The 19,747-nt window shown below is 43.3% G+C and overlaps 1 protein-coding gene across 2 annotated transcripts in view; it reads left to right on the forward strand.

Annotated features, from left to right (window-relative positions):
• The first annotated feature begins 410 nt into the window (after positions 1-410).
• Positions 411-19,747, forward strand: part of EPAS1 (endothelial PAS domain protein 1) — an 81,626-nt gene continuing 62,289 nt past the window's right edge. For both annotated transcript variants that reach the window (XM_050893901.1, XM_050893902.1), the window contains exon 1: positions 411-548. In XM_050893901.1, the coding sequence (XP_050749858.1) occupies positions 523-548 (26 nt within the window). In that variant the 5' untranslated portion in view covers positions 411-522. The remainder of the gene's footprint in view (positions 549-19,747) is intronic.

Raw genomic sequence — 19,747 nt, forward strand, 5'->3', positions numbered from 1 at the left:
CCCGCCCGCGGGCGGGTGCCCCCGCCGCAGCCGGAGCGGTGCCGGTGGGGCGGGGGCGTCCCCGCTGACCCCCCGCGGCGCCGCCGGGCAGGCCGGTGACGGGGGCGGGGAGGCCGGGGCGCGGCGGCGGCGCCCCGCCGGCCCCCATTGGCGGGCGCGGCGGTGGCGGCGGGGCCGGGCCGGGCCGGGGCCGGGGCCGGGGCGGAGGGGCCGGCCCTGCCCCCGCGGCCGGCGGCGGCCCAAGGTTTAAAGTGAGAACTTTCTGCGGGCGGCGCCCAGCCGCACAGCCCGCCGCCGCGCCGCTCCTGCCCCGCAGCAGCAGCAGCAGCAGCCGCCGCCTTCCCCCCCGGGCGGGCCGTACAATCCTCGGCAGTGTCCTGAGACTGTACGCCCGCCTCGGGGGCGACCCGGCCGAACCGGACTCCCGCCCGCCGCCGCCGCCCGCGGAGCCCCCGCGTCCCGCGGGCAGGTGCTGAGCCCGCCCCGGCCCGAGAGGCGGCGCAGGAGCCGGCAGCCGCCGCGATGACAGCTGACAAGGAGAAGAAAAGGTGAGGGGGCCGCGGGCGAGGCTCCGGGCTGCTCGGGCCGCTTCATCCTTCTCCTCCGGCTCCCCGTTTCGCCCGCGGCAGCGCCGTCCCGCGTGGGGCCGCGGCGGGACTCCCCGCGGGCTGGGGCCGAGGGCGGCACCGCCGGGGGGACGGCGCGGCCTCGCCTCCCACCGCCGCGGCTCCTTGGCGAGGGCTCCGGACCGGGAGCCTTTGCAGGGTCCAGCAGCTTTTGCAGGGACCAGCAGCGGCCGCGGCGGGAGTTAGTTCGCCCAGCCCAGGCTGGGGCTGGTGGGGAGAGGAGCCGGGGAGCAGCGCCGGGCTCCTTCGGGGCAGCCCGCGCTCCGCCGGAGGAAGACCGGCGCCCGTCCCGGCTGCTGCCGAGCCGGGGAGCGCCTGCCCGGGGAGCTGCCCCCGCCGGGCGGCAGCGCGGCGAGCAGCGCCTGGGAGCCGCCGCTGCCGCGGCGGGAAGCGGCCCCTGCCCCGGCTGACACGTCCCGAGTGGCCGCCGTCACCCGGAGCGAAGGCGGCCGCCCGGCCCCGGCTGCGGCTGTGGCCGGCGGGGGCTGCAGGTGGGCAGGTGCACCTGGCGGGCACGGCCGGCTGCGGCCCCCGGGCAGCCTGCCGGTGCGGGTCCGCCGCTCTTGCGGCATGACTTAAATGCACGTCATGGTAGGGCTTACTCGCTTAGTATCAGTTAGGAGCTGGTTATTAGGAAATTATTTTTCAGTTGAGGACGGGGGTTTTAAAGGTGGCACCCTTAGCAAAACATGTTTCATAATTAAAATCGTGTGGATGTAAAAAATACAGGCTATGTAAACGCTTACTGATTGTAGAAAACTAACACGTTTCGACACGTTCTCGGTCCAGCCCAAGAAGCTGGCCGCGTTATGCGGGGGACTTGCATCTCGTGCGGTTCGTGAAGTTCCTCAACTGTCAGCAAGTTTTCCTAGAGGGCTGAGAGCTCGAGGAGCGCCTCACAGGGCGCTGCGCTTTGCCAGTTACTGCTGTTCAAAGAGGATGTAAAGCTAGACATTTCCATATTGCCATAACGAACCTTCCAAAGGGAACAGAAGTAACTTAATAGTTTTTTGTAGTTGCATCAGAGAGTATGTTTTCCTGTTGGTTCTTGAGATTGAACGTCAACATAAAACTTGCGATCCCTAATACAGAAGTTACAGGTGGAGATTAAGAAAAGAAGCATCTAGTTGTGGCTCCAAGCCTATAAACAATTCCCGTGGATGAGCGAGGGTGCTGACATGGTGAAGACTAAGCAAGTGAATAAAGGTCCACGAAGTCTCGTAACAGAGTATTTATTCAGTCTGTTTTATACAGCAGGCAGTCACAAGGCTGAGTCTATTATTGGCTCAGGTTGGTGTTCTGACTGTAGATTGTGTTCATAAACGATGTGATTTACAGACTAAGAATTTTATCTCGTTATTTGTCATGTGTACTTTCCAGCTGATGATGCACTAAACTTTAAACACTGTTTTTTGGTTTGTATAATAGCTCCTTTTTTATTGAGTCACCCTATGACGATGTAATAGGGGAAGCATTGTAGTAGTATAAACCATATATTTTCAATGTAGCTAGTCTCAGTTTATCAAACACTAATGTATTAAGGTTAAACAATTGCATCATGTATTTTGTTCTAGGTATCGATCTTCTGTGCAGGGAATAAAATATGGGTACATTTTGTGTCTTCTTGTGTTGAGCAAGAGAGTTAAAAAATTATAGTACAGTAAGATGTAGTTATAAAAATGTGTTATAGTAGTTTATAAGAATGAGAAGAATGAAATAGTGTACATATTGAAGATACACTGCATTCATTGTATCATCTCTTTTTAATGAGGCACTCAATCTCTTCAGTTTTAACTTCTTATTTTCAAACACAGTGAGGGATTGAGCGCTGTCTAATCTTGCAGGGCAGCATGCTGAAGTGCTTTGTGGAAATGCTCTTCAGATACAACATAGAAACTTCACAGGACTAAAGTTTGAACGCTAATCCCGGCTCTGTCACTGATCTTACATAAATCTCGTGACATTCCAGTGACAATTTTCTGTCTCTCTCAGAAGTAGGCTAATTGTTATCTGGCTCATGGGATTGTTGTGTAAATTAATGTTTGTGGAAGAACTGGGAGAGTATCAGATGAGGGATTTAAGATAGCTTGCTTGTGCCTCCCTGTCTGCGCGCGTACATACGTCCCTACTGGGGATGTACCCTATGTAGCCTACTGAAGCAAGATTTTTTTTTTTTTTTTTTTTAATTTTCCAGTACTATTATAGAATAGATTTACTGCCTCGAGTTCAACAGTTGTATTATTTGCTTGATTTCTATCCAGATATGCAGCTAGGAACTCTAACCTGACTGGCTAATAGCATTTATAAATCAATTTCAGGGAGAAAAGGTGGTGGGGGTAATCTGGTTTACTAGATTTGCAGGCAGCTCTGGAACATATGTTTAGAGGAGCAGTTCTTTTACTGTTAAACAGATGATCTATGGAAGATAATCTTTGATTCTTTTCATGGTCAATTTAAGTTGAAGAGCATCCTCAGGTTCTCATTTGAAGCTTTGTCTGTCAATAGAGAAGAGCAGTTGCTTCCTTTGGAACAAATGTTCTAACACTTTCAATAGGCTGATTTCCCACATTTAAAGTTAGTCCAAGATACTGAGTTGAGATTAATATGATTATTATTTTAACTTAATAAAAAATAAAAATCATCATCTACACAGTCTTAAAGACAAAGTCTGATGTTTCCTAGAATGCTAGTAATTAGAAACTGGGGAAAAGGAGGAGTAAAAGGGTAAAACACATTTTAACAAAATAATAAAAGCTAAGGAAAAAATGTCTGTGATCATTGTGCAGTACAATGACAATTAGTAGATAGGTCCCAATTTAACTAAGGCAGTCTTGTAGAATATCTTGGTGTGTTTTCTAATTGTTTAGTCATCTTGTGGTTTTGAATTGTTTGAGGGACATAGTTATTTTATTAGGAATGGATGGTGCGTTAAATGGACTGTTCTGGATGGACAGCAGCGTATGTCTGAGAAAAGTTTGAAACCAGGCTCAGGACAAATCAGGTACCGCTGAGTAGGATGCATCGTTTGGCTTCACCTTTTCATTTGTGTTGTTTGGGGATTTTTGTGTTTGTTTTCCAGTTGTATGAAAAATAAATCAATTTTGCAGCTCAGGGGTGATTCTCTACTAGTGGTCCCTGTATAATTATACAGTACTGTTTTGTGACCCTAACAAGGTAATGTTACATAAGTCTGTTTAACATCTTCTGGTCCAGATAGTAAACAAACGGGATTCCTCCCAGTTATTGACTAGGTAACTGACTGCTTTCAATTATCCTTTCACTTTGGGCTTTATTAGATGTTGAGCCCCTCTGAGACACTTTGTGCCTCAGTTTTCACTGACCTCTACTTCAGGAGAGTGATTCTGCCAAGCTGAGGTCACTCTTGGCCGCTCCTCCTCAGGAGGAGGAAACGATCCTGACGGCACTGCTCTCCAGCGCTCAGGTGGTCGCTTGCTCTTAATGGATGTAGTTCGGATGCCAGGAAATGTGAGCGTTTGGATGTGCCAAGGTGTTAAACTGCAGATTTCAGGAAACATAGTCTCAGTTTTGTTCTACCCAGTATGCTTTTTGTTTTAAGGTATGTCACTTTTGTCAGGTATACCACTTCTTGCCCGTTACTCTGTGATGGTGGTGAATTAGATGATCTTGTCCATCTACTTGCCAATGTAGGTTGTTCCTTATATTCTTGTAAACATCATTTTATGTACTTCAGCTGATGGAGCTTCGAATGCTTTCCTTTGCAGACTATTGCATAGATTACTTGACTTCTTAAAAAAAATTGTTCAAGTTTTGTTATTGCTCAACATCTCCCCACACATAGCCCACATATTTAATTTACTCCTGTTTGCTTCTATGTTAACATCTGCCCTTACAATTTTTCTTATTTGGAGTTATCAAAAGGAAATGTAATCTCCTGAATTCATGACGAACAATCTGTTGAAATTGGCTGTTTAGCACATGTTTATGGTATGTTAACATTAAGCAGCTTGGACTTAGGTTCAGCACCAAAAATACAGGCACTTCATAGCTTGCAGGTCTTCTTGCATGACTCTGGCCGCTCGTACTCATCGTACTTTGGTTTCGCCCCTTCTGGTTTCTGCATTCGCTGCCCTTTCTGTATTTCTACAGATGTGGAAAGGGCTTTTCTACCAGAGGGTGGCCCAAGGGCACAGGAATGAGGAACGACAGGCTGCACGCGTGCCTTGATGTCTCCCTTTGCCTGCAATGGCATGTAGCAGAGGTTGAGCTGAGCTCTGACTTGATGTCCTGGCCTACTTGGGAAAGCTTGACTTCTGCTGCCCAGCTGCTGTGGCTTCACCTCTATACAGCCAAAGCATTTGAGCTTAATGAGGGCTGAATGGCTTTCACTGTGGGAGTGGTGTGTGCCGTCCCCCGAAGTTACCTGGGCTTCTGAGGATTTGTGCTTTGCAGGGGTGCCACAAGGGCTGGCTCTGCTTGCCTTTAGCACTCAGCCCAAGAGCCAGGTAAAAATCTAACACCCCTTAGTATGCAGCACCTTTCTGTGTCATGTCCTTTTCACTTCATCTTCTGATGTCGGTCATCTTCTGTCATGATTATCCTGCGTGGGTCATTGGGAATATCTTGCATGGTGGAGGTACTCTGCTAATAGGAGTTTTGGGATCATGCTGCTAATTTAGGAGACGCATCATGAGTATCAAAAATGGATCTCTCTGCCTTTCTGTAATGTTTTTTATTATGGTGGATTCATAAACATTAAGTATTTTTGTTTTCAGGTTCCAAGTAGGAGCTGCTGTTAGGTGTGGTGGGGGCAGAACTCTTCAAGTATTGAACTTTTTGCTATTATTTTCAAATGGATAATCTTTTTATAACTGAGAATTAGGATAAACATTAGAGTAAGGAAATGAGCAATACAAAGATAGGTTGTATTTAAAAATAGTTTGGATATATGGAATGGTTTTATTCCTCTAAAGCTATCTGTGAAATGCTATTCTGTTAATTACTCCAATATTCAACTCCAATTCAAATACTCAATGTCATGTATACCTTAGTAGTTATAAATACTTTTACTCCTAGTAGCTGGCACAAGGTTGATAGAACCCTTCTCTTAAATTAAGCGAAAGTGCAAGTATGGTTATTATGCAGCTGGCAATTTTTTTCTCATTTATCATTCTTGTGCTCCATTTGCTTAAAAGGCAATATAATAAAGTAGTTATCTGCTGAGGATAAAATCTTGACTGCTCATGTAAGAAAAAATAATTGTTTTCTTAAATTTGAAGGCTACTTTTCATGGAGACTCTTTCTGAAGTATGTAAAATGGGAAACTGTATTTTACTGTGCATTTGGAAAGTAGATTAATGAAGTACAGTAGGCCAACTGGCTGATAAATAACTAATGTTCCAAAGTAACTCTCATTTAATTATGCTCTTTACTTCTTGAGCTCAAATCTAATTATGATTTTGATTCTTTCCTCTGTGACTTTATTTAGGTCTAGAAAATTTAGCTGAAACAAAGTACCATAATAAATTCTGATTAAATGGGCATATTTGGGTCTTAAAACAGTTAGACTTGTAACTTAATTTACTCGACTGTTATTACAAAGAGTTTGGAATTGGGTAATGTATCCATTATGCTTCTCTGTCCATTGCATTACATGACACAGCAAATATTCAATATTCCGTTCTATAGAAACTCATCAGATGTTTTGCCAGACAAGAAGCAAAGTTGCTTTAGCTGAATTTTTATGTCTGATCTTTAGTCAAAGAGGTGCCCTGGTCTTGACCCTTCCTCTGTGTGCGAATATGTGGGATCAGCAGTTTTCTTTGATTGGGGGAATGTTTAGGGTGTTGCCTCCAAAAAGGTTGTCTGAAAAATTCAGAAACTTTACAAATGCTTTATGTTAGCCTGTGGGTGTGCGATTAATACTGGCTTATTGCAGCTTTATGAACAAGTTCTATGCATCTGGGCAGGAGGAAAAAACACCACCTTATTTTGTTTCTGCTCTCAAGTGGGACAAAACCAGGATAATACAGCTCCTTAGCGTTTTTCATTCCTAATGCGAATATGTTGAACCATCCCCCAAGTTACAAATGCTTCTTCATTCTGCTGTGTATGTATTCATATAGTGATCTGCTTTCAAGCAAACATTAAATAGCATATGTTTTAATCTCACATATTTGTGGAGTATCTGTAGAACCAAACTGACTATTTTCCAAAAAGATCTCAACAACTTCTTGGTGTTTCCAACAAGATACAGGAGAAGTAAATGCATCTCTAAAAATGTGTCTTGGCCGTGCCTGGCTGCCCCTCCAGCCCCTACTGCTCGAGGCCTGTCCCTAAGTCCCAGCTGTGACCTACATGAATGACAACCCCAGGCCAGAATGCGGACAGGCTGTAAAGCAGGATTGTGATGGAGAGAACAACCGGGCTGTGGCCATTTACGGGATTTGTCTGGGATGTGTTTGTTTGTTTTTTTACTATATCATCAGTAATCTTAAGAGTTATTGCCCTGCTGTGATCTTAAGATAACTCACAGTAACTAATACGTCTCTTCAGCTATTTTTTCCCAACTAGGAGTAGTGGCGATTAGGTCAGCATTTGCTCTATAAACGCAGTGCTCATTTTACAGCATACCAAGATGAAGGTGAGGTTAACAGAATGATGATTCCGCCACGAGTATCTGCTTCAGTCCTTCAGATCTGTAAAATGAAGGATGTATTTATGAAATAGGTGGTGGGCAGATGATGCTATTTCTTATTGATCTGGGCTGATGTCAAACCTACCTTAAGTTTCTCTGAATTGAAAAAAAAAGACTTTCTGCTGGGCGCTCTCGCTGGTGTGGCTGTTAGCTCTTTCCTCCTGCGGGGAGGGTTGCACTGATGACAAATATATCCTGGGAGACGCCGTTTCTCACCTTCCATGCTGCCGTGCCCATGACCAGTTTAACGTCTTAGCTGTCTTGTTACTTTTGGCATGGGAGCTGTCCCTGGAAGCCAGAGGCATAGAGGTGGGGGACGTAGGGTGATGGTGGACACCTGGCCTTGGGTCCCGTGCTCTAGTGGGTTGCCCTACTCTCTTTTTCTACAGAAAAGCCGTGAGTGCTGAGTCCTACAGTGTGTTCTGTTGTCTACCTCAATTTTTTTCCAAAAATCACTCATTCCCTGGTGCTTTCACCTCCTTCTCTGCAGCCCCAGCAACAGAAAGCTGGAGCGCTGCAGCATCCCTTTATATTTGGATATGAAATACTGTGTACGTTCAACTACTTTTACAAATAACATTTTGGAGCTAGAAGAGTGTAAGAAGTCTGACCCTCTCTTTTTGTTTCAGGAAATTGTGTTATCTAAGGAGAGGCTAAAATTAGAAGGGATATGGGGAGGGTTGTGTGTTTTGTTTTTTTGTTTGTTTTTTTTTTTTTTTAAACTGAGCAGTTCTCCTAATGGATGAATCATGTGGGTGTAACTTATGGCAGTTGATAGCAAGCAGTCTGTCTGAAGGTGTATGTGTAATAAGATTACCAGGATCATTTAGAAACTACTTGGAACTACTGAAATGTGAACTTAATCTATTGTAAATATTTGTTACTCATTATCTAATATATCAAAATACGTTTGGTTAGAGTTAGGCAAATGAAGGTAAGATATAAGGTGCAAGTTTTGAACAATGGGTTACTGAGCATTGGAAGAGCTGCAGATGTAGTTGGTGGAGTGAATATTTTCTGTAAAAATAAATATTTTCTTGAAAAATAATTTTCCAGAGCACAAGGGAAACAAGAGCTAGTGTTAGACTAAAATGAAGGGATGGGATTGAGAAATTGTCAAAACATTTGGAGACTGCTGAAACATTTTAGATTTGGCTTCATTTTAATATACTTTCTGAATTCCTGTGTTGCACTACATTGTTAATCTAAAACTGGATGTTTTAAATCTCCTTTGAATGAGACTTAAGTAACTTTTAGCCTCTTTTCAATTTAAAGAAATCCCCCCCCCCCCCCTTTCGTTTCTGGTCTTTGACTCAGTTGGTTTGTTTTTTTTTTCCCCAGATCATCTTTGTTTTACTGAAAGCCACGAGACACATACATGAACCTGGTTTGGTGGCTTGACCTCAATCAGGTTCCTGTCTTCCTTTCAGGAAGACTCTTTAAGTTTATCTGCTAAACCAAAATATTAGGTATTCCTTTTACACTACTCGTGAAGCCCTTGTCACTTGAGGCCTTGAACTCAAAACAGTCCCAGTCTTTCAAAAACTGCAATTGCTTAAACAAGTTAGCAGGTCTGATGAAAATACTTAGTCGTCTTTGGATTGTTTAGGCAGGAAGCGTGACTCGGTGATGACAAAGGCCTTCTCTAGCTTTGGTTATGTGAACAGCTTTTTAAAGACAGTAGTATAATTGAAAACATAGCAATAAAGGCCCTCCTACCCCCTGGCCCACATCACTGGCTCCTGATACGACAAACAAGAAAGTCAGAATGTGGGAGAGATGAAAACAGCATGTTGCAGAATTTCTAACTTGGTTGTTCTCGAAGGACTGATAATTTCAGAGTCACGTTCTTGAAAACCTGCCTACGTATGGTGAGAAAGAGAAATGTTTGCCTTTCCCAGGAAAGCTATTACTTTAAGTAACAGATACAATAAAATCTTGAAATATAGTGATCCCAGGTGATATCCACCTTTGGCCTAGTGCATGCGTTTTCTTTAGATAGTCAGCTTCTGAGTCCCTTAGTATATATTATTTAATACACAGAAGGTGATTTGCTGAGTGACTTCAGTTTAAGAAGCCAATACAATGGCCTCAATAAGTTGCATGAAAACTAAAAAATGTGCCCTATTGCTCTTTTCTTGAAAGGGAAAGCTGTTGATGATTTATAGTGTCAGAGGCCTTATGAACTTCTAAAAATCTTAGCACGGGGAAAAATCCATTCAGAGGTAAAATTTTGGTCCAAGTTGTCTAATAGTGTTAAAAGTTACTGTATAGTATTTTTCCTTTAACATACATTCATGTGCTTATAAGATAAATATTTGCTTAGGTAATAAAGTGAAGGAAGTATGAAGTGGGATGGTTATTAGGCAGTTTTTATAAAGGTAGTGGAAGTGCTTTAAAGAACATTCCTTGTATTTTGTTTCAACCATTAGCATATCTAAGGTCTTTACTGCCATAAAAAGGTGCTTAAACTCTTGGTATCACAGTTGTCGTTTGCACTTGCATTTGTATGATAAACTACAAAGCAACCCTATTCAGTCATTGTGTAGGGGACATTCTTGTGGCTGGTGTTGGTCTTCGAGCCCTGTCCATTCATTCACAATTGTATCACCCTCTCTGCCGGTAAATTCTTGGTGTTATTGGGTACTTGTCACAATACTTCAAAGATCTTTGTGACGTTAACGAACACTAAAAAACCTGCCACCTCTGTCTGTATTTCTACATTTGTAAATGGGGAATGTTGCTAGGAAAGTGCCAAACTTTTAGCTGTCATGCAATTTGTATCCAAAACTTGTTGCAAATACCAGAATATCTTCTGAGATTGTATGCGTTGTTGTGCCCGGTTAGATTTTTGTATGTTGTTATTATGAAATAACATAGTTGTCAGCTAATGGCAATGACAGTATCTTCAGACTCTTAGGTAATTATGGAGAGTATTGACTTAAAGCTGATATGAAGCTTGCTTAGAACAAAAATGGTTTTTGAATGATCTATGGAATGACAGCATTGTACATACACATGTGAGAAGAAATTCAACTTTAAGTGGCTTTATCGTGCCATGACTCCTTAGGCAGTATTTCTCTGGAATACAAACCTAGTGACCAAATATAGCTATACTCCACTCCAGGATTTTTTTCTAAAGACTTGGTTGCCTCCAGTGTGTTTCATAACCTGTGAGAGAAGACTGGAAATTGGTAGAAATGCTTCTGGTATTTTTCCTGTGGAGCTTTTGCTGGGTGATTCTTCTGGGAAGGCTGCATTTGCCTAGTTCTCTGAAGGGAAGAGCCTTTGGGAAGGGGTGAGCCTTTGGGAATGGCCTCTGCATGTTGCCCTCACTAGGAGGGAAGAGCTGTCTTTGGAGGAGCAGCGGGGCTTTGCTTACTGCTAGCTCCACCTGTCCCAGGGTCTTCCCATGCCTCCTTAAAGGGAACTCTGTTGCAAAGGAAATCCATGACTAACGTAGCTCTTGGTTTACTTCTTCCAGTGTATCCCCATATTGACCCAGGCGACCCATTTCCCATCGTCCTTTAAGCTGACTCGTGTACATTGGGGAATGCAGAGAGTTGGAATTTGCCAACTTTTGCACATGAGATAGGTGACCTTCGCTTGCAGAGGAGGAAATCAATACCCCATCTAGCCAAGATGATGATGCCTGGTCTTAACAAAATAGCATTACTTTTTTAAGAAAAGGTAGACATTTGGGGGCAGTGACCCCCTTTATTGCTTAACGCAGCACTTTTACGTGCGTGATTTGGAGGAAGATTTCTCATTTGACTGATTGGAATGTAGCTTGGTTCAGCTGTGGATGGACTGTTTACGTGCTGCAGCTGTAAGATTATCAGTTACTGTTAATAACTCCAGTTCTTGTTTTTTCTCTGAAAATGACTTGAAGTATGTGTTTATTGCCATTACTAATCAGGGGGACGTTTTTATGGGAACATCCTTTCTGTGCTCAAGTTGTCTTAATGCTGCTACTGGCTTTTACATAACAGCAAAGCCATATTTATGTTCCCAATGATTCACAGAAGGGGACTATCCCATTCGTTTAGGCATGTGCTGGCTTGAAACTGAAATAGAAGCAAGTGCAGATATCTTGAGGGAAACTTAATGCTGGTGTTTCGAAACACCCATTATTTCCCATTTAAGAAACACAACCCCCCCAACGCTACTTTTGTTTGTTAACTGCACAGCTGGCCTGAACAAAGCCTCTTTGGCATGGGGACCTGGGCCAAAGCGCAGCGAAGCTGAATAAAATCATGTTTTGGATTCTGTCTCTTGAGCTTGTTCACTGCTCTTGGTAGAGCTGGCTGTGAAAGCCGCGTCTGGTTGCTGACCTGGCCGCTGAACAGCAGCTTCAGCAAGTGGTTCTGGCCTCTGCAGCTGCTTCTCCCGTTGCCTTTCCCCTCCACACCCTCTCCGAAAGCCCTTCTCGCTCAGCCCTGGCTCTTTGTCCTGCTGGGGAGTGGGGGCATTGGGTTGGTAATGTAGCCTGGACGGGGTGGCTGATCTCCATCAGTATCCTCGCTCCCCAGTCTGGAAAACTGGGATGGTAGTATATCCTTCCTTCCACCCTTTGTGTGTCTTATTTATTTAGACTGTAAACTTTTTAAAGTAGAGACTTTCTATGCCTAACAATGCTGTAGCGATGTTGGCAAGAAGCTTGTGTGGTAAATCTAACTTGAAAATGCTTAAAGAGGGGGTTGTCAAATGGAAGGAGTTTCATTATCTCTTGCTCTTCTTACATCGCCTCGTTAATTGTTTTCTTTACTGCACCACTCCGTATTATCCCTCAATATGTAGGTTACACCCATGTGCTGATGGGTGACCTACGCCTTCGTTTGCTTCACCTTTGAATTTGGCCTTCGTGTCATATAAGAGCCATGTGCAATTTAGACGCCCCAAGCAATTGAGGAGATGGGGTGGTGGTGGCAGGGGATTGCAGTGCCCTGAAAGTGTCTGAGAGATGATAAAACCTCTTATTCTTTCAGATTCATCACAAAGCAGGCAGGTGAGCAACCCGTGGGGCAGTAAGAATGAAAAGGAGGGTTTGACCGTCACACCAAAACCAGTCTGTTCTGCAGATGGGGAGTTCAGTAGGGTTTCAGCTGGCAATCATTTGCTCTCAGTTTCTTTGAACTGAGAGCTGTAAGAAAGCAAAGCAGCGCTGAATTACAGGGTTAATCTGACATGAGTTTAGAGGTTAGCGTACACAAGCTCCTTCACATACACTGCATAGACTGAAGCCTGTGGATCTTCATGTTAAGACTTCTCCTGCGTATGGGTGGCAGGGCAGGCCTGAAGAGGGAGCAGGCATGTTCTTCAGCGTAAGGAAAAGACATTGAGAAAAGCCTGACGTTTTATACAGGCTTTTACTGGCAGCTTTGCATGCTGTATACGCAGGCCCTGAAGAAGATAATGCAAGAAGCCGTGTTATCTGTATAGCACTGCTCCTTTCCCTTTGCCTGCCAAATCTTAGGACAATGTTCCCCACCCCCCAAACCTAAACGCCACCATAAACACGATGTAACTAAATTCCAGCTTCCCTAAAGGCAAGCACGAAGCAACGAACCACAGTGACCAGCACTATTGCTTTCTGACTTGCTTTTTTTTTTTTTAATTTATTTTAAAGGAGGCAGATGACAGCAAATGGTGCTTATTCAAAAAGTAGTGACTTTTCAGTGCTCTTCCAACCTAGGGAATATAATGAGCAGGGAGCAAAGTCTGCATTGCAGGTCACAGTAAGGATTTCAGGTGCAGTGATGGCTAATGTGGAGCAGAGGTCCACCTAAAGACAGAGCTGAAAGAGCGAGGGTGTCTGCAGCCTGACCTGTTAAAACCTTTAAGAAGGAATCATGCCAATATGAAGTCATTACAGAGCGTTCTTTCGGAGGGAGTCGATGTGATGAATACAGTGCAAGCATAAAATGAGTTCATGTTGTATTGCATTTTGAGTAGGTTACAGCTGTGGAATGAGCCTACTGAGTCATTTGTACATTGAGCTGTGTGCTCCTGTTGGTCAGGTTTCTTAGTTTCTATTTGTACCTTACTTAACAGATTGAGTGCTCTGGCTTTTGTACCAAAATAACTCCAGCTCCAAAATCTTTGAAGTCTGATAATATGTCTAGAACTTTTATCAAAATGGCATTCAGTTCCTGCCTGAGACCTCTGGGTACTGCTTTATGAAAATACCTTTGAGGAAAATACGATATGGACACTGCGTAGTGTGAACCTTTATCCCTCTTAAAAGGGAATTTCATGATCGTTCCACTTGGGTTCTACTTCTGTTAGCTGGTGGTTTAAGCAAATGAAATGGTCAAATACTGAGTAAGGTATGAGGAAAGCAGAGCAAGCATCTGTTCTTATACTGTTATTTGTGTAGGAAGTCAGTTCTGATTTACAAAGTTATAAGAAGGAAATATTTGGTGGGCAAATCTATTTCGGTACACTCTGTTTTGAAAGTATTTCGTTTGCTCGCATACCAGGAGTTGTAGGACATACAGTGAAGCTATGGAATATGAAATTACTGTACTGCAACAAAATAAAGAGAAGGCCCCAACCTAGAGATATGCTAGCTAATGAGAGTCAAAACATCTCCCCCTCCACCCCAGAGAAAGTAAATGCTTTATTGCTTGTGGTGGTAGCTATATTATAGTTTGTTGTAGCTGAATATGAATTGCATACAGGAAGTTTGGAGAAGGATTTTGGCTGGGTGAGCTACTGGGAAATGCAGTCATCAAAAGAAATTTTAATAGATTTACTTTTAATAGAAGATGAGACAGTGATTAGAAGAACTATCCTCTTCTAGCTTGTTTTCTTAAAGAATCAAGGCTTACACTGTTACAGGGGGTGTCTGTCTCCATTCCTAGCAGAGCTGTAAAGATCTCAAGGATATTAAATTCCTGGGAATAGCTGTTCAGAAACAGTGTTGTAATCGCTTCAGGAAAGGCTGCAGCACAAGCGCATTCCCCTGTAGAGACCAGAGACTTCCTGTGGCTGAAGAAGTCTCAGGTGTCCCCGCAGGGGCAGGAACTCCAGCCAGCTCCATGCTCGCAGCTCGCTGTGCCACAGGTACCAGGGTCCAACAGGAGTCTGCAGAGCCTGGAGAAACGTGGTTTTGCTAGTGCCCTTGTTCACGCAACAGCTCATTGCTTTTGTAGCATGGTTCACTAGTTAACCCTTGTGGCATTTTAAAAACTCACCGTGAGATATTTGCCTTGCTATTTGGTAGAAATAGATAGAGATAAAATGTTTTTCCTTACTCCGGGCATTTCCGAGTGTTTCGGTGTGCTTAGACCTTACTGGTTTTGGATGAAGAAACTGCTGTGCAACTATGATTAATACTAACACTTGATACTGCGAGATGTTTTAGACTGGCCACATTAAAACCACCGGTGTATGCTTGACTCAGGCCCCGAGAAGTGCAGCTGGACTTCTTTCTGCTGGACAGGAATTGCTGTCTTCAGCTGGAGAAACAACTGCACTTCTGAACAGCTATAACTCTGGATCCGGCTGTAGAAAGGTCTGTTTTGGCTGGAGAGGTCCAACTGTGTGTGCGTTTGGTGTTGGTTGTCAGTTCGTGATTAATTTTAGGCATTGTTATACCGGCGGTAACAATGAAGGCATTGTCACCACTAACATTTTCACTTTCCTGTGTTGCTGCGGTGCTCGTTTAATTATTTTTGCAAAAGCAGTAGGTTATGGGAACCTTTTCATGTGCAAACTGTGGGGAAGATGGGAATTTCTTGTTAAGAGTTGCGTATGTTTGTCGTTCCCGTAAGTGATGGTACTGATGAAAACTTTTAAAATTGGTTCATTGGCATTGACAATTTGTATCTACCAGAGATCACACTTCTCAGAATCACTTCCCCCAATCGAGGTAGTACTACTGTTTGGTTTTTGTTTGTATTATGTATTTTCTGGAAGGAGAGCACTATTGTGTGTTTTTTGAGGACGATTACAAACATAAAATAGATTCTCTTGAGAATGCTTTGTCTACACTCGTCACAATTGGTAATTGTTTTGTGTTGTGTAACACTTTGCATGCTGTGCTGCTTATTTGGCAGCTTGTGTGTGTGAACCTCAAAATGGATTCCCACCTCCAACCTTTTATCATTGATGTTTTAAAGGTGAATCCTAGAACAAAGCATAAAACTTCTCTGAACTCAAGTATTGCTAGATGGTGAACGTTTGCCAGATTAAGGCCAATTTTTTCAGCCATTTTAGAAACAAAGTTTGCTCCATTTTAATGGATGTCTTCTCCAAGTAGGACCTGGATGAGGTAGTTCTCAAAAATGCAAAAAAATCCAATTACTATCTACATGGAAGCGGATTAAAATAGTATAGTTGTGTGCGAGGTGGGTGTCATCTTTCTGTGCCAAGTCCACTTGCAGTGGTCATTCCAAAATGCCAAGGAAAAAGGAATCCATAACCCTCACATATCCTATTAGCAGAGTGCCTTGAGGTAGAGATGGGCAAGATGCGTGGAAAAAATGAGGCTTCTGCCAAACGTTTTCTTTGTAGGTCACTTATTGTAGTTGAAATTACAGGGAGCGTAAGAACAAGCGGTCTATTAGCAAAGCCATGAAAACAAACCGTTTGCCACTTCTAACAAATGTTGGACAAAAATATGCTCCAAATTTTAAAAATAAGTGAAGACTTGGCAAAAAATAAGACCTGGGTTTATCTGCATTTCATCAGGTACATGGCGTCCTGGAACGTAGCCCACTGGCAGAAACATGGGGAGTGTTATCCTTTGCAGCACTGGGAATGTTCTCTGCTGAATTTGGCGCCAATGACCGAGCTTTGCTTGTTAGCTGAAGTTCACACAGACTCCTTGCCAGGCCTGCCCAGAATGCTGTCTCCTCTGACTTCCTGTGGTCTTGCATAATATTTCCTTGCTTCTTGTATAACGGCGGCTTGATCTGGTCACTGCCCAGTTTATACGGTTGACTTTTTAAAAGGCCAGTCCTGCAAACGTGCGGCTGAGCCATGTCAGTGGCAGGAGGCGTCCCGGTGGTGACGCCGATGGAAGCACCCTTCCATGGGGAAACTGCCAGCGCCGGCGGCGGGGGCGTATGGCGATGCTGACATGTCTGAAGGCAATAAAGTTGACTGCCGCAGCCTCGTGACGAGATAAGCGTGAGGCACGACTTTGGATTGCCTGCGCCTTTGAAATATGCACCACTGTTGCTCTAATTTCTGTAACAAATACAGATGTTAATTAAACGGGGGGGGGGGGGGGCAGGGAGGCAGCACTGCGGGCAACGTATCAATGAATGAGCATGTTTTCAGAGCACTGTGAAATTCTCATTATTGCTAGTAGTCACTCAGTTAAAAGTCCTTACATTTGCCTTGAAAATGTGCTCCAGGTATCCTGAGTATTAATTTTAAGACAAGGATAGCAAGTCAAGGTATTTAAGAAAATAGTCTTTTTATTCGGCTGATTTTTTTTAATGCTTCCACACAAGTTGTTTCTGCAATTATCTGCTGTTAAAATATGCATTAATTTTGCATTACTGTTGAAGCAAGTGTATTTATTAACGTTTACCATTTATTAGCCTGGATTATTTGTATATATGTTTTGAAAGTGAATTTCATAGCAGTTTGTGCCACGTAACTGCATTTATACTGATTATTTTTCAAATATTTGTGTTTGCGCATGTATTTATACATAGAACACTGTGTGTAATTACAGAGCTTTGTCAGTAACTCATTTTCAGAAAGACGCTTGTCTAACATGACACTTTCTAGGACCCCCTTTTAAATGTATTTTTCGAACTGTTACTTGTGTTCTTTGGCAACCCCATTCCTGGCATGGTTTTGAAAAGCTGAAGAGTAGAGATTACAAAACAGTCGCTTCAGTATGTTCGTAAACTTACTCAATAGACTGTGCTGATTTGTCTGTTATGGTTCTCAGATCTTGTATGATCTTCCAGTTAAATGCTATCTGTTGTGAAGAAACAGAATCGTTTTAAGGGAAAGCATTAGAATTGACTTAGTCATCACGGTTACGCGACATTTTGTTTAAATCATCTCATACCGTCATCTCTTCCATGAATCCAGGTTATCCAGTTGTCATAGTAACTTTGACATCGAAAGGTTCATGCTGCCTACACATGACTTCTTGCAACACTGTCTATTAACCTGATTAATTTAATGGAAAATACACTTTTATGGCTTAACATGTGTTATGAGGCAGCTTTTCTGGTCATTTAAAAGTGGTTTATTACCTTGTATTCTTCGGATCAACATTTTAATGACTACAGTCTAGCTAATATAATGCTTGGAGAATTGTCAAAGTAATATAGTGGCGATACTACTGACATGTAGCAGACCATTTTATAGTATTGTGAACGCTAACACTTCTGGGGGTTGTGTATTAAATAGACTGCACTTTTGGTAGACGGATGCAAAGGCAGAGTTCCTAGGGCAGCTTGACTGTACAGCTCTAGCAGCATGGATGCCAAATAAGCCAGGTTCACCTCAGTGTGATTTTGCTGGTGATGGAGAAGCCACTTTATGTGCCATACCAAGCTTGCTTCTTACTGATGGGTTTGGAGTCCTGGATAAGCCATACAAATATGAATTGCATGGTAGAAGTAGACATGCTGAATTGGCACTAAGATTAAGGAAGAAGTGTAAGAATTACTAAAGGTGTTGGGTTGAGCATCATTGCTTAGCCAGCTAGAGAACACATTTCATGGTCAATAAAGAGGGATTTCCCCGCTAAATGGAAGCAGTTAGAGAAAAATTTTAGGACCCGACAGTCTGGTTCTTTTAAAAAGTATTTGTCTGTCCGATGTAAATCATCTGAGCAGTTTGAAAAGATTTCAGAAAAAATGTTTTGGCTTATAAAGTTACAGAGCTGGAAATTTACTCAGCATATAGAATTAACAAGGTTTAGAAACTCCTGTTCAAAATAGATGAGCTGAACCTTAGTACATGTATCAGCAATGTTAGAGAGGCACACACGCTCTCTGAATCCAAATGTAGCCGAGTGTCGGAGAGGTCCACAGTCACATGGGCATGTTTTTCCTGCTTTTCTTTTTGCTTTTCTTTTTTCTTTGATTATTTAGAAATGTGCAAATGGGTGCTGCAGAAGATTTAAGGGTTTAATCCTCAGCTGCTTAGGCAGACACATACCCACTGCGTTCAGTGGGAGTTTTTTCTGAATAAACAGCTCGGGATTGTGCGCTTGTATACATGTCTAAATATGGATCTCGGTCAAGTAAACAAGCGTGTAGCTGTATGCAGTAATCTACTTTAGAAGCTGGGGAACACCCTGCGTCGCTTGTGTGGCTGAGTACGTGGCCACGTCTCGAGCTTCATGCGAGCTCATGTTAAGGACGCTGATCGCCAATCCACATGTGTCTCACCACAGGAGGGGAGCGATAGATTTCTCTGAGGGGTATAGCAGCCTCCGTCACTCGGCTTTTGGTGCGATGAGATACCGCTCTCCTTTGAAGGACGTGTTAGGGCAGATACGCACTTTCAAAATGCCTGTGCTCACAGATAAAGGCAGAAGGGAGCAGCTTGCCTAATGCTGGGTGTTTTCAGCCCTACATGCCTGCCCCTTCCTGAAGCTGAAGATCTTGCTCAGTGTTTCTCAGGCTGAACTTTTACAGGAGCAAGAATAAACTTCTTATCTAAGGAAGAGACTGTGTAAAGACTAACTGGAAACACCAGAAACAGGGTTATGCTTATGGTGCCAAAGAGCATTAGAGTGTTTTTCATGAACGGCATTCTGCAGCTGGCAAAGTGGGCGACATCTGTAAACCTCTTCGTAGGTGTTGTGCAGAGGGGAATGGGACATGCTCCTGACTTTATTGAGATACTCCTTATATGGGTATCACAGCTGAGAAAGAGTTGCTGGTATTTATTTTATTTTCTTCTTATCATTTTAATTTTTTCAATGAAACTTGCCCAGAGGCTGTAGTCTTGTCAGCAGGAAAAGCCGAACTTGTGACATCACCATGAAATGCGCCACGTCTTATGCAATATTGTGACTTGCATGCTGTAATTAGGGAGCTGTGCACATGAGGGAATGCTGTAGGTGTGTAATAACAATTTTATTGTCTACTATAAAATCCGGTCTCGCTAAGTACCGAGGACCTCGGGAGTTTTGGAACAGCTTTTCCTCCTGTCTGAAGTAGTAATTCAGTAGACTTAGCCTCTTAGAGGATAGGTCTAATGACAATGATTAGTGCATTTGTATGTTTAAGTATGCTTAAAAAGCTTAAATGGATGCGGTTTGAAAAAGTGAAATGAAAGAACTGTAAAATTAACATTAAAACCCAGCATATGCTATGGTGAGGAAGTGTAGTCTTAGCCATACTACAAAAAATAGAGATCTGAAAAGCTCTCTGGTTGTCAGATCTGCCAGACCAAGCAGAAGTGAATAGTAAACGTTACCATTGCTTATGGTGCATTGGTTTTAGTTTGTGTT

The sequence above is a fragment of the Gymnogyps californianus genome, chromosome 3, assembly GCF_018139145.2.
Source record: "Gymnogyps californianus isolate 813 chromosome 3, ASM1813914v2, whole genome shotgun sequence".
In the NCBI taxonomy this organism is placed as follows: domain Eukaryota; kingdom Metazoa; phylum Chordata; class Aves; order Accipitriformes; family Cathartidae; genus Gymnogyps; species Gymnogyps californianus.